The 12,980-nt window shown below is 46.0% G+C and overlaps 1 protein-coding gene across 3 annotated transcripts in view; it reads left to right on the forward strand.

The window, feature by feature from the left end:
- opn3 (opsin 3) overlaps nt 1–12,980 on the forward strand; it is a 59,336-nt gene that overhangs the window by 26,542 nt on the left and 19,814 nt on the right. For all 3 annotated transcript variants that reach the window (XM_062057709.1, XM_062057711.1, XM_062057710.1), the window contains one exon: nt 1,665–1,984. In XM_062057709.1, coding sequence (XP_061913693.1) covers nt 1,665–1,984 — 320 coding nt within the window. The remainder of the gene's footprint in view (nt 1–1,664; nt 1,985–12,980) is intronic.

Here is a 12,980-nt window from a genome sequence, read left to right on the forward strand (position 1 = left end):
TATATATATATATATATATGTGGTTGCTGAGGGAAGCAAAAAGTTTGCCCAGCCGTGCTGTACAGTTTAGTTTATGATGTAGTTTTACCTTTTAAATAAACTTTTAACTTTTAAAACTTTTAAATACCACCAACCGTCTCTTTAGTTCACTTCTTTGCAAAACTAGTAGGTTGAGCAGCTCTGCTTCCTTGTCGTCAGTGACTGTTGAAGCTCTGATGACTGCGGACATTCTGCACAGAGTAGCCACTGTTCGCTGGAGTCTGCGAGCACCTTGTATATTGCCACCTACTGCACATATTTGTCACGATGGTCCCATTATAATGTGTTGACAAGCCAGGGCGAACAGGACTGCTAAATCTAAAACGAATAAGGGAAATACTGAAATGAAAGACAACCAATATCAAGGCAGTGCTACCTCGATTTTCATATGCCCCGGTTTTAGTATGATTCGTTTTTTGTTTTTAATTAGTGAATTAGTAGATGGCTATACAAAATATATATTTATATATTAATTATTACACATTAATTAGTTGCTTGAATGTTTTAGGACTTTGTCACCAATATCCTAAAACTAGCATATTAAATCCTCCTTGTTTGCTAATTTTACAAAATCTTCAAAACATGAGCGGCTTTATCCACAACTTATTTTCAGACTTTTTTTATAAAGTGAATTTACTCTCTTATATTTGGGGTCAATACAATATTTGTATTGATTCAACAACATGACATCAGCAGTGGGATGTTGAGATACATTCACAAAAACCTCTGAATAACACTCGGCAGCCTTGTTTTTCTTAATGCACCAGCAGAGAAACTGTGTAATAATAATCAACTTGAAAGTAAGAAGCAATCGTTTTAATTAATGTTCAGCCAAGCATGTACAGTACATGTAGTGATCATCCCTAGTGTTTATTTCTATTAGTACTTTAATTACAAAGCTAAACAAATATTAAAATAAAATATAAAAAATCCTGTACTGCTGCATATACTATTTTCTTGATAAAATTGCACTTTCTTGGCATAATTATTGTGATCTCGTTAGATAAAGCCCCTGTCCTAATTGGGTCTCTTTAGATTCCGCTAGTACATAATGAAGTGTCTAGTGTATACAGAAGATCGTTGCTGACACGGCTTGGCATTGAACCAAAATAAACATTGTCATCCAACCTTCGTAGGTGTCCTCCAACGTGACAAAACAATGTTGTCTGTTGACAAATATGGCGTATCACCCTTGCACCTCATCCCAAGTATTTCTCAGTAGAGGTTGTTGACTGACGCGTATGCAAAAGCCAGGGAGCTGCAGCAATAATGCCTGTCTCAGCATGTCCATCATGCTGAAACTCTATCTGGGAAGTTGTGACGTGATGATGAACCCGCACTCGCTCACTTTATTGGTGCCGATGCAGCATTTCATTCCTTAATGAGGAGATTAATTAATTATGACAGCTTTGAAAAGGGTATTGGTCTGTGTATATGGATAGCTATATGTGTGTGTTGGCCGAAAATCCACAATCAGTTGCAAATACTACTCCATGACAGACATGAGTACAGTGCAGATGTCAAAAGTGTGTGTAGGAGTCAATTGTTCAAGTCTTTCCAAAAACATGAAACATGCTGTAGCATTTCAAGAGTTCTGTGATGATTTCTCTCGCTCCCACCGCCAGGCATCATTTCCATCATGACTCTGGCAGCCTTGGCCTATGAGCGCTACATCCGGGTGGTCCACGCCCAGGTGGTAGATTTCCACTGGGCATGGCGGGCCATCGCCCACATCTGGGTGTACTCCCTGGTTTGGACCGGTGCTCCTCTCCTAGGCTGGAACCGCTACACGCTGGAGATCCACCAGCTGGGATGCTCCTTGGACTGGGCATCCAAGGACCCAAACGATGCTTCATTTATCCTCCTCTTCCTCCTGGCTTGTTTCTTCGTACCTGTGGGCATCATGATCTACTGTTACGGGAACATCCTCTACACTGTGAAAATGGTGAGACATGCAAAGATGCTTTTTATCCCATGTGATGCTGCAGTATGAATTATGAGTCGCGAAAACCTGTGAATGGGAATGACTGATACAATTCCTTAGAATAAACACAAAAATGACTACAATGCTCATTCTGAGGTGACAACAGGTGACTGGATGGAATGAGCACTGTACATTAAAATATGTATTTTATTATTAATTGTCAAAGTTTATACATATTTTCTCTTGGACTGACCATTGCACTTCTTACAGCATTGTGCACACATTTTAAACTACCACAACTCTTTTGTTGTTTTTGTTTTGACCTTTTTACAGTAGAGGTGTTCTTTGGGTTATGAAGGAGTAGGTCGGAATGTGTGTGTAATCTAACATGTAAAGGACCTACAGCGGCGGTGTCCAAACTTTTTGACTGGGGCGCCGCGTTGGGCTAAAAAAATTTGGCCAGGAGCTGAAAGCTGACTGAATGCAAAGTAACACTATATATATATATATATATATATATATATATATATATATATATATATATATATATATATATATATATATATATATATATATATATATATATATATATATATATATATATATAGTTATGTATGTATGTATGTATACATATATATGTATGTATGCATACATATATATATGTAAGTATGTATGCATACATATATATGTATGTATGTATGCATACATATATATGTATGTATGTATGCATTAGGGGTGTAACGGTACGTGTATTTTTATTGAACCGTTTCGGTACGGGTGTTCCGGTTCGTTTCGGAGGTGTACCGAACGAGTTTCCACACGAACATATGAAGTAGCCGCTGTTGCGTTTGACCAGATGTTCCTCCAAGTGGGATGTAAAACGCTGGTCAGTCCCAAGTTCCTTAGATGACATATAAACTGAACTCAAATGTACCACCAAACACAGGATAGGTATTTTGTAATTTATTTTCAAATATTTGAGAATAGAGACCAGCCTCGAACAACACATACAAATGCATAGCCCAAGTTGATCTGACCACATCCCGGAATGCACTCTCCTCTTCAATCTTTAAAGGGGTCAGAGACACCGGAAACTTCAGTAAGTTCCTTAGACAGGGCTTGGAGGCCTTCTAAGGCCTTCTGAACCAAGCCATTTATGTCAGTCAACTTAAAGGGGGCGGGATAAGTGTGGGGAAAGGGGACGTCCAGCGGAACAAGCAACACAGTCACCCAGGTTTTGGCATCCACCTGAGCCACAGGTTTACCTGTACCCGCTCCTAAGGTCAAAGTTACCAGGCCTTCGGTGGTGATGTCATTAGCACGCACAGATGTGAGAGCCTTTGAAACACCACCGAGGTGGGGTGGTACTTTAGGTGCTACAGAGGGTGTAGAGGTAGTTAACGCCCTCTCAAGGACATTAATTTGAATAATTCCTTTAGAGTCTGTATGAGTCAGGTCAACCCCCAAAACAACACAAAAGGGACGATGGGCACCACTTACCATAGTATGTTGTCTGCATCCGACACCAATGGTTCACGGTTGAGTCATAACAAATATAGAGGTTATTACCACGGTAATAGCTATTGTGTCCCCCGTAATTAATCACACTGCACAGGTCAAAAAATAAGTCTTGCTATCCCCTTTGACCCAGTCTATTTAAAGTCTGCTGTATGTTCTTAGACACTTGTCAGTCGCTGTCGTCAGGAAGGAAGAACTGAGACACAAAGACAGTAGAACACGCCCAAGCACCAGTCCGTCAGGGAACACTACCGGGTGTAACATCCTGCCTTTCGTCTATCAATATCAGAGTAATTTAGGTAACAAAACGGGGATAAACATCAAACTTTTCACTTAATGTAACGACACATGTAGTTATGCTGAAAACAAGCAAGAAAAATTGGATAACTTCGAGTATAAATGCTGGTCTCAAATAACGATATACAATATAGAAGTTGAAAAGAGTAATATAGGTAGAAAATCTCTCTCTCAGCGTCGTCTTCTGGGCTGTAGGATTATGTGTGTGTAATTAAAGCCTCGCTCTTCTATGACCTAGAGGGGGAGAGGTTACTAGCACAATCACCCCTTATGTGTGTTACCTCGTTAACACACACAATAAAAATGAGTCGTTTTCTGCTCCCGTTCTTCTTCAGATGCCTCAGGCTCAAAAGGCGCTGCTAGGGGGTCGAGTGGGGCAGATGTAGTGGCGATGTCAGCAATGACATCCGCTGGTAATCTGTCAGGTTCTTCAGCAGGAGTGTAGAGGGAGAGGTGGTACCAGGTTTCCCTTTAACCAGCCAATCGAAGGGCGTGGGACGTCCGTTCCACGACCTTGAAGGGACCAGTCCACCCGGGCTCCGTCCACTTGCGTTTGATGACCTAGATCTTGACCCTCTCAGCGGGCGGAAGGGAATCTGGAGTGGCGGGCTGTCATCCTCGTATCTGTACAGAAGAACTGGCACACAAATTCTGCATTTTTTGTGTAAAATACCATTTTGGTTTTATGCTGAGTCCTCCTTCCATGGGGGGCTGCTGGTCCTGTGAATGGCTGACCTGTATGCAGCTCATAGGGTGAAAAACTCAAAGGGCGGTAAAACAGTTTTATTCACGGACCTTCGAAGATCATTAACGCTAATTGCAACATGTCAATCCAATTAAATTTGGTCTGTGCACAGATTTTAGCCAATTAGTTTTTAATGTTCTGGTCCATCCTTTCAACCTTACCTTGGGACTCAGGATGGTACCCCAAACCTGTGTTCTAGTCCGAAAGCCTTTTCGACCAAGGCTAAGTGAGTATTTTTTTTTTTTTTTTAAATGGTTGCCGTTGTCTGACCTAATCTTTTTGGGGAAACCATGTCGGGGTACTAGGTCATTCACAAGTCATTTAATTACTGATATTGCATCCTCTTTTGAGGTTGTTGTTGCTTCCGGCCAACCACTGTGATTGTCAACACAAGTCAGTACGTACCTTTTCCCTTGTACCGTATTGATCATATCAGTGAAATCAAAGACTATACATGGTTCACCCTCACCTCCTCCATATTCTAAATATGATTTACTAAACTATTATCGATGTGTAAAATCGTTATTTTCAAATTAAAATTAGTTATAACTTCTTACCCACGGGAAAAACGTTAAAACTATGGAATGTGTCAGAGTCGGATTTATTGTCGATTTTGTTCCAAGGAGTCTGTATCCACCCTCACTCACCCCCTTCTGTTTCTGAAAAAAGACTGTGTTAGTAATACTATCACTTTCAGAAACATCTAAGAAAAAGGTCAACTAATAGCCAAGTAGCGGAGGACAAGTCATGTTTGAGGTCAATGATAGTCTCTTTAGCCTCTGTGGTCCACTGGGGGGTGTTGTTAGGGTAGGGGACCCCTTAGCAATATCACAAATAACTCAAACTCCACTAAATATGCTTATATTTTATATTGTCACAAATACTAGAAAAATACTACCCTTATGGCGGATGCTTTATCAATAGTATTTTGAAATTTTACCACACCTGGTGGCCCCAATAATTGATTAAGTCAAGCTCATGTTGTAGAAAGTCGAATGATGCGGACACATTTGTTACTGAATACTTTCTATCAGACTTCTGCCATGGCACCTTTGTGTATGTAATGAGCAACTATAATTATTTGATATGCTTAAATGTGTAATGTGTCGTTTTAGCTCAGCTGTTGTGTAGCTGCTAGCTCCTCGTAGCCTACAGGTGTCTAAAGTGCAGCCCATAGTTATGTGTTCAACACAACTGTGTGCTAAACCTAAACAATTGAAAATGTGGTATTTGGGTGTCGGTGTAATGTTTGGCAGCTACGCCGTGTCTTATCATTGCACCTAAGTTCTTTGGTTTTGTAGGCGAGACAGAGAGCAAGGGAACAATGTGGGACACTATTGTGTCCATCTTATACCATGCTAGCTGTTGCAAAGATAGGTCAACATGAGCAACCACACCTTGAGTTCCAACATATATAAATATACAAAGGAGTCAAAGGTCTCCTGGTATGAGTGTCTAACTGGTGATCATAACATATGGCGAGTCGGGTGGCAGAACACACGGAAGCATCTCAGCCAGTCAGGGTTTTCACTGTTAGAGCAGTTGGATGTCAGCCATTCCTGTTGTTTCAGGCTGTGGTATGAGCTCATGGAGGAGCCTTGGTAGTAGTGTCGCAGCTTGGTGGTTGAGCCGTCAGGTAACACCAGGAATGTTCCTTCTGTGCGATTTGAATGTCAGGGTACAGTATGTAAAGGAGGTCCAGCAATCTGAACCGGAAGTGGTTTGGTGACAGGTAACCTTGTGACCCCAGCGAAGCCTTCGACCTTTAAAGAGGAAGCACACAGTTTCTTTGGTACCTCTGCATTCAGAATCGAATGGGTGGCGCCAGTGTCAATCACGAACTGATAACATTGTCGTTGACACTCATGTCCAGCAGGGGGCCAGTCTGTATCTCCTGCTGGGGCTCCTGCGGTGGGCGTCCTTTGCCACGCTTTTGTGTTCGTTTGTTGGCACTACGGAACCTTTCCTGTTCGAAAATGTTCGGACAGTCACGACTCCAGTGACAAGGCTGGTCACAGCCGAAACAGTCTGGCTTTGAAGCACCGTGTTGTCCACCACCCGAGTCCAACCATCTGGTCGCACGTCTGTTGAGGATTCTTTCCTCGACCTGTTGGAACTCAGAAGCAAGGTCACCCAGTGCTGAATATACCCTAGCTGATTTTTTACTAATTAGTTCTTTTGACCTTTTATCTTCAGCGATCTGTAAATTAAGGAGTTGCTTCCTTGCTGCTCTGTCATTAGCCTTATCATCATCATTGTCAGGTGTATTTATAACGACATGGCTTCCCACACTTGAAAAGGAAGGACTCGATGAGGCTCAGGATTTCACTCGTATTTCAGTTTATTAACTGGAATCTTGGAAGGTGAAAAACCGGTAGTCCGTTTGGTTTGAGTCCTTTTTCCCATGCGTTTGTGAAGTGCTTTCGTGGTTTTAGTGATCGTCTCTGTCTCTGCTGCTCTCAGCTCCGTCCTGCACACTGCTGGAGAGCGCACCTGGTGAGGCGCGCCGCGGAGCAGCGCTTCTGCTGTGACGCGCATGCAGCGCTTCTGCTGTGACACGCATGCAGCGCTTCTGCTGTGACGCGCATGCAGCAGCACAGCCGCTGTCACACACACACCTTCAGCCGCACCTCCAGGCAGATCGCCGCAACACCTCCCACTCGATCTTTGCAGTGTAACCTGGAAAGATCGCACCTCTCAGGCGAGCTGGTCTCCCCTGACCTGATCCTCCGCCGGGATGAGGACGACAAGGCGTCGGACGTCTCGATGCAGTATGGTGCCCTGGAAGTCCTTCTCCTTAGACCTGGACTCTTTAACGACAGGGTTTGGAGTCTTCACCTGAACGCACCCACTTGGAGAGACTTTCACGTGGACATCTCGGACAATGCCTTTGGGATCTGCGTTCACACTGACAACTCATGCTAGCTTGAACTGACCCCTCAGTGCATTTTGGTCGCAGAGCCACACTATGTCTCCAATGGCAGCATTTCTTTCAGCAGTATGCCATTTACTGCGGATGAACAGGTTTGGACCTGCGAGTTGGCTCCAGGACTTCCAAAAGTAGCTGACTTGCATTTGAATCTCTTGCAGCCTTTTGAAGGGGTAAGTTGTGTAGTCGAATGTTTTGAAATCTCCACTTTGTGTGGCTCGACCAAGCAACAGGGTGTTTGGAGTGATGTATTGGATGCCGTCCTCACGGCACTGGACTCTAGCGTCGATAGGCCTTTCGTTGGCAAGGTTGGCGGCCAGCTTGAGTACAGTCAGGAATTCACTGAAGGCAAGGCCTTCTCCTCTACCAAGGCTTTGTAGAGCTCTTTTGGTGATCTTGACAGCAGCTTCGGCGGCACCGTTTCGGTGAGGTGAATCGGCTGGAAGGATTCTCCACATCCAGTCGGTCCCATTCCTGGCAGCATATTCTTCTAGTGATCCTTTGTTTTGTCGTCTCAGGTAACTGTACATCTCTTCAAGGACAGGTTTTGCTCCAATAAAGTTCGTACCTGGATCGGACCAGATCTTCTGAGGATGGCCTCGGACAGAAGTGAACCTCTGGTAAGCAAGTAGAAAGCTCTCCGTTGTTAGCGTGTTTGCCAGTTCGACATGGATGGCTCGGCTGGACATGCAGCAGAAGAGCACGCCCCATACTTTCATGCTCACCCTCCTCTTGACATCATCCTTCACTTGGTACGGTCCGAACAGGTCGACAGATGTGAATTGAAATGGTGCAGCCGGATTCGATCTCTCCTCAGGCAAGTTTCCCATTATTTGCTGGCAGGTCTTTGCTTTTGCTTTCTTGCACACGACACACTTGTCAACAACTTTTTGGGCAATAATTCTTCCTTTGATGACCCATGCTTTCTTTCGCATCCGCAGTGTAGTTCCTGCCACTCCTTCATGTCCCTCACTGTGTGCTTCCCGGGCTAGGAGGGTGGAGATCCAGGCCTGGAACGGTAGCAGGGGAACAGCTCTGTGGTCTTCTCTGAAGGTCTGGATCCTGCCACCACACATCAGGAGTCCGCTTGTTTGGTCCTTGTAAACAACCAGTCTGTCTGTTGTTGTGTTTGGAAAGTGTACGCCCTCCTGTGCTGCCAAGCATAGGTCTCTGAACACATCTTCTCTTTCGTTCACAGTGATGACACCAGATGAAGGTACTGCCTCCCACTTTTCTTTATCGCCGGGGCACAGGAATTTCTTTACTGCTCTCCAAGTCCATACTATTGTCCCGACCAGCCGTCTTAGATTGCTGAAGCGCCTTTCGTCCCAGTAGCTTTTGGACTGCTGCTGCTGCAGGTGGTCTTCTGAATCTGGACTCTGTTTCTTGGACTCTTTTTGGGTCCTGTGCTTTCTGTTGACTTCGGGTGAGTACGGCGACAAATGTTTTCTTCTGTATTTTTGTGATATTGTCTCTTGCTTGTGCGGCGACGTCTTTGGCTGATTTCTTCGGCCACTCACTTTCAGGAAGTCGAAGGAACTTTGGACCTGACTGCCACTCGGATTCCTCAGTTAAGTCATTTGGACTGGCCCCTCTGGTTATGATATCTGCAATGTTCTCGGGCCCTGGAATCCACCACCAGTCTTGGACATTTGTGCTGCTTTGGATCTCGCCGACTCGGTTGGCAAAGAAGGTCTGGTAACCATAACTCTCCCGCTGGATTGCGCCTAGGACGGTCTGACTGTCGACGAGATGGTACCACTTCTCAACATCGATTCGGCAGTGTCTCTGGAAGTAGTTCTTCAACCGGGCGGCAAAGACTGCTCCACACATCTCCGCCTTCACAGGGTCACCCTTGTGGTCGAGAGGGGTCAGCTTGGCCTTAGATTCAACTAGCCTCACAACAACACCATGGCTGCAGCTCCAGCGTAGGTACAGCACAGCGCCATATGCGTGCTCACTGCCATCAGAGAAGGTGATGCCACTTGGTTTTGCACGTGGATTTGGTGGTGTCAGGGGTCTGGTGAATCTGAGTTGGCTCAGCTCTGCATAGTCTTCTAGGAGCTTTATGGCATCTTCTCTGAGTCCTTTGGACAAGGCGGCATCCCAGGTGTCTTCTATGCAGTACATGACTTTTGCTTCTTGAAAAGCTCTTCGGATGAGGATGGCTCCCTTCTGCTTTGCAGGAGCCACGAGGCCGAGTGGATCATAGAGACCAGAGACTTGGCTCAACAGTTCTCTTCTGGTGAATGGATCTGGGGTTTGTCTTCTTACTTCATCTCTCAGTAAGTCCTGACCAAGGCGCATTTTCCTCTTCTTCTTGGAGAAGTTCACTGCAACCATGACATGTAGTGTGTCATCCTCAATGGTGTAACCAAGGCCGAGGGCTTTGTTATCCTCTTCAGTGAGCTGGTTTGGCAGGATCATGGTCTTTGACTCCATCTTCTCACCTCTCGGCCCTTTCCTCCCACTTTGATCGGAGTAGACCCAGGGCTTCATGATGAATCCTCCAGCTTTAAGGATCTGTTCGATGTTGGATGTGAGGAGTTTGAGGTGCTGGAGGTTGTTGTGAGAGGTCAGGATATCATCCACGTATGCATCTTCCTCTATCACACGTTTCTCTTCTTTGAAGTGTTTGAATGAAGGCAAGTTGGCGGTCTCTCTCATGGCGACTTGGGCTATGCAACCAGCAGGTTTGTCTCCCATGTTGACCCTTGTTATGGCGAAGTCTTCTATTTCAGCCTTTTCAGTGTCACGCCACAGGAACCTGTGCAGGTGGACCTCTCTCTCTTCCAACCAGACAGAGTTGTACATCTTGCGGATGTCACCGAGGGCAGCAAAGACACCAGCTCGGAACCTCAGTAGGACAGCTCTGATTGGGTTCAGGACGTCAGGACCTTTGATTAGTATGTCGTTCAAACTCAGGCCTCTGTACTTCTGGCTGCTGTTCCATACTAGCCTCACTGGGGTGGAGACTGAATGTGGATTTGGTGCAATCAGGTGACTTATGTACCACACTGGCCCAGTCCAACTCTGCAGAACCTCTTTGGATAGCTTCACTGCAGCTTTGCGATGAAGCATTTCATGGACTTGTGACATGTAGGCTGTCTTCAACTCCGGTTCCTTTGCCAGCTGCTTCTCTGTCCTGAGGAATGTGGCTTCAACCGCTCTCCTGTTGTTGGGTAGAGATGCTGGATCTTCTGTCCAGGGATACTTGGCATGCCAGTGGGGATCAGGGCTGTGATGGTCTCCATTCACATACATCAACCCGTTCTTCACTATCTCCATCTCTCTTTCTTCAGCCAGTGTCATTTCTTTTCCCCCGGGTTGGCAATTCCCACAGCGACATCCTCCACATCTTGGCTCACAAGCAGCTCCAATACTTTCCCACTTCCACCACTTCAGAAAGTCTCTGCTGCTAGTGGCTGTATTGGACTGGGTGTGGGGCTTGTCGGGAGACTGGCAGGAGATTGGATCTCTACAGATGAGTTCACTGTATTTGACTGCTGCAGTTCTCATGGATCTTGCGAAGTGTGTCTTTGATGTGTGGGCCATTAAGGTGACTTCTTCAAAGAGGTCCGGGTGTGTGCCTCCGATCGTCTTGCCGAGGGGGCCGTCCCAGAGCACAAGGTTGCCAACAGAACGAACCTTCTGGGGTACTAGCTGGCCTTCCTTGTGGCTGATCAGGAGTTGCACCTCTTTGGGTCTAGCAAGGTCTCTTAGGGGAACATCTGGGAAGATTTTCTGTAGCTTAATAGCTGGAACATGTCTGTGAAACTCTGCAATCTTATCAAGGCCATAGCAGATTAGTTGATGTGACCTGAGGGTCCCTCTCGGAGTGTTGACCCGAATCTTGAGGAGGTAGCGCTTAGTTGCAACAGACACCTTCATCCCTCCAACGCCGTAAACCACCAGTGTCACATCTTCACCTCTCAGGTTCAACTTGCTGGCAGCTCTATGTGTTATATAGTTCGTGTCTGATGCCAGGTCGATGAGGGTTCCAATTCTCTGTCCATCGTTGGCAGTGACATCAAAGAGCATCAGGATCACTGGATACTCATGCAAGCCATTTTCCTCTAGAAGACCTCTTTCAACTGCTGTGGTGTTGTATGCTCTGGATGTGACGTTGCAGAAGGTGTCTCGACACTGCTGCGCCAGCTCAGGGGTAAGCCTGGATAGGAAGTCTTTTTGAGCTTCGGTGTATCTTTTCCCCTCAGCTCTCACTGGACTGGATTTAGGTGTTCTTTGGGACTGGGGTCTGGCAACTGGACAGAGAAGGTAATGGTGTTGGTCTTTGCACTCTGGGTTCCCGCACAGATACGTGGTGTTTCTGCAGGGGTCGCTGCTGTGGACCTCGAGACATCTCTTGCAGGCACCGAGCTGTTGTGCTGCATCCCTCTTCTCCGATGGCTTTAGGTTGATCCTAAACCTTCTGCAGAAATAGAGTCTTCTTCTGTGCTTTGGGTCACCACAAATGATGCAGCCTGCTGTTTCACTGCTGGACTTGGCTGACTTTGTTCTGGCATACTTGATGAGCTTAGTCTGCTCCTTGGCGGGTTCAAAGACGTTACTCAGTTGATCTAGTTGCTCATATATAGATTCTTGGGACTTTAGGAATGTGATGAGCTTGTCGAAGCGGTTCTGGGGGTTAACAGTGTTTCCTCTGTCAGCAGCATAGGTGAGCCAGTCTTTCTTCAGAGTTTCTGGGAGTTTGCTCTCGATGGATCTAATCACCAGTGGGTTCTTTAAGGCGTCTGCATTATCCAGTTCGTTTAGATCATAAAGGGCCTTTTCCACAGTTTGGATGAGCTCTACGATTTTCCTTGGATGGCCGCTCCTGGCTGATGGTCTTGCTTGTAGCTCTTCTATGATCTCAAGAGCAATGCTGGCTTGGTTCCCAAACCGGTTTTCCAGGACTCTGAAGATCTCATCTGCTGAGCTGTACGTTGACAGACGTAGTTCCCTGGCCACCTTTTCATCAAGGCTATCCAGTAGTTGGAATTTCTTAACCTCTGAAGATCCGGTTGGTTCACCTTGCTTTTGCAGAGCCTCCCATTCCTTCCTCCATCTGTAGTAGTTTCGCTGGTTGCCGGCAAACTTTGGTAAGGCTGTGGCCTTTAGCTTTATCGCTGCCACTGGAGCTGAGCTGCGGGCTGAGATGGGCTGGGGTCCAGCGTCTTTCTTTATACTTGCTGCTTGGATGAGGGGGGCCTTCTGTGACACCAGCTTGGGAAGGACCACCTCGAGCTCTCTTAAACGGTAATCAAAGTCCTTTTTCTCGGCAAGCGGAGCCCAGTGGTTCCAGTTCTGGTGCGCTTCCTTTGCCTTGTCCACCAACTTCTGTAGGTGGGTCAGCATGAACTCACAAGCCTCCAGAGTTGTGTCTGGCTGGAAGGAGACGTTCCTGAATTCGGCCTCTGCAACTTGTAGAGCCAGGGAAAGTTCCTTTTCTCCATATGTGGTCCAGAGCGTCTCTCGGATTAGGAGTTTGACTTCTTTCGTCTTCTGCTCACATTCTTTCTCCGTCT

The sequence above is a fragment of the Entelurus aequoreus genome, linkage group LG09 (assembly GCF_033978785.1).
Source record: "Entelurus aequoreus isolate RoL-2023_Sb linkage group LG09, RoL_Eaeq_v1.1, whole genome shotgun sequence".
NCBI lineage: Eukaryota > Metazoa > Chordata > Actinopteri > Syngnathiformes > Syngnathidae > Entelurus > Entelurus aequoreus.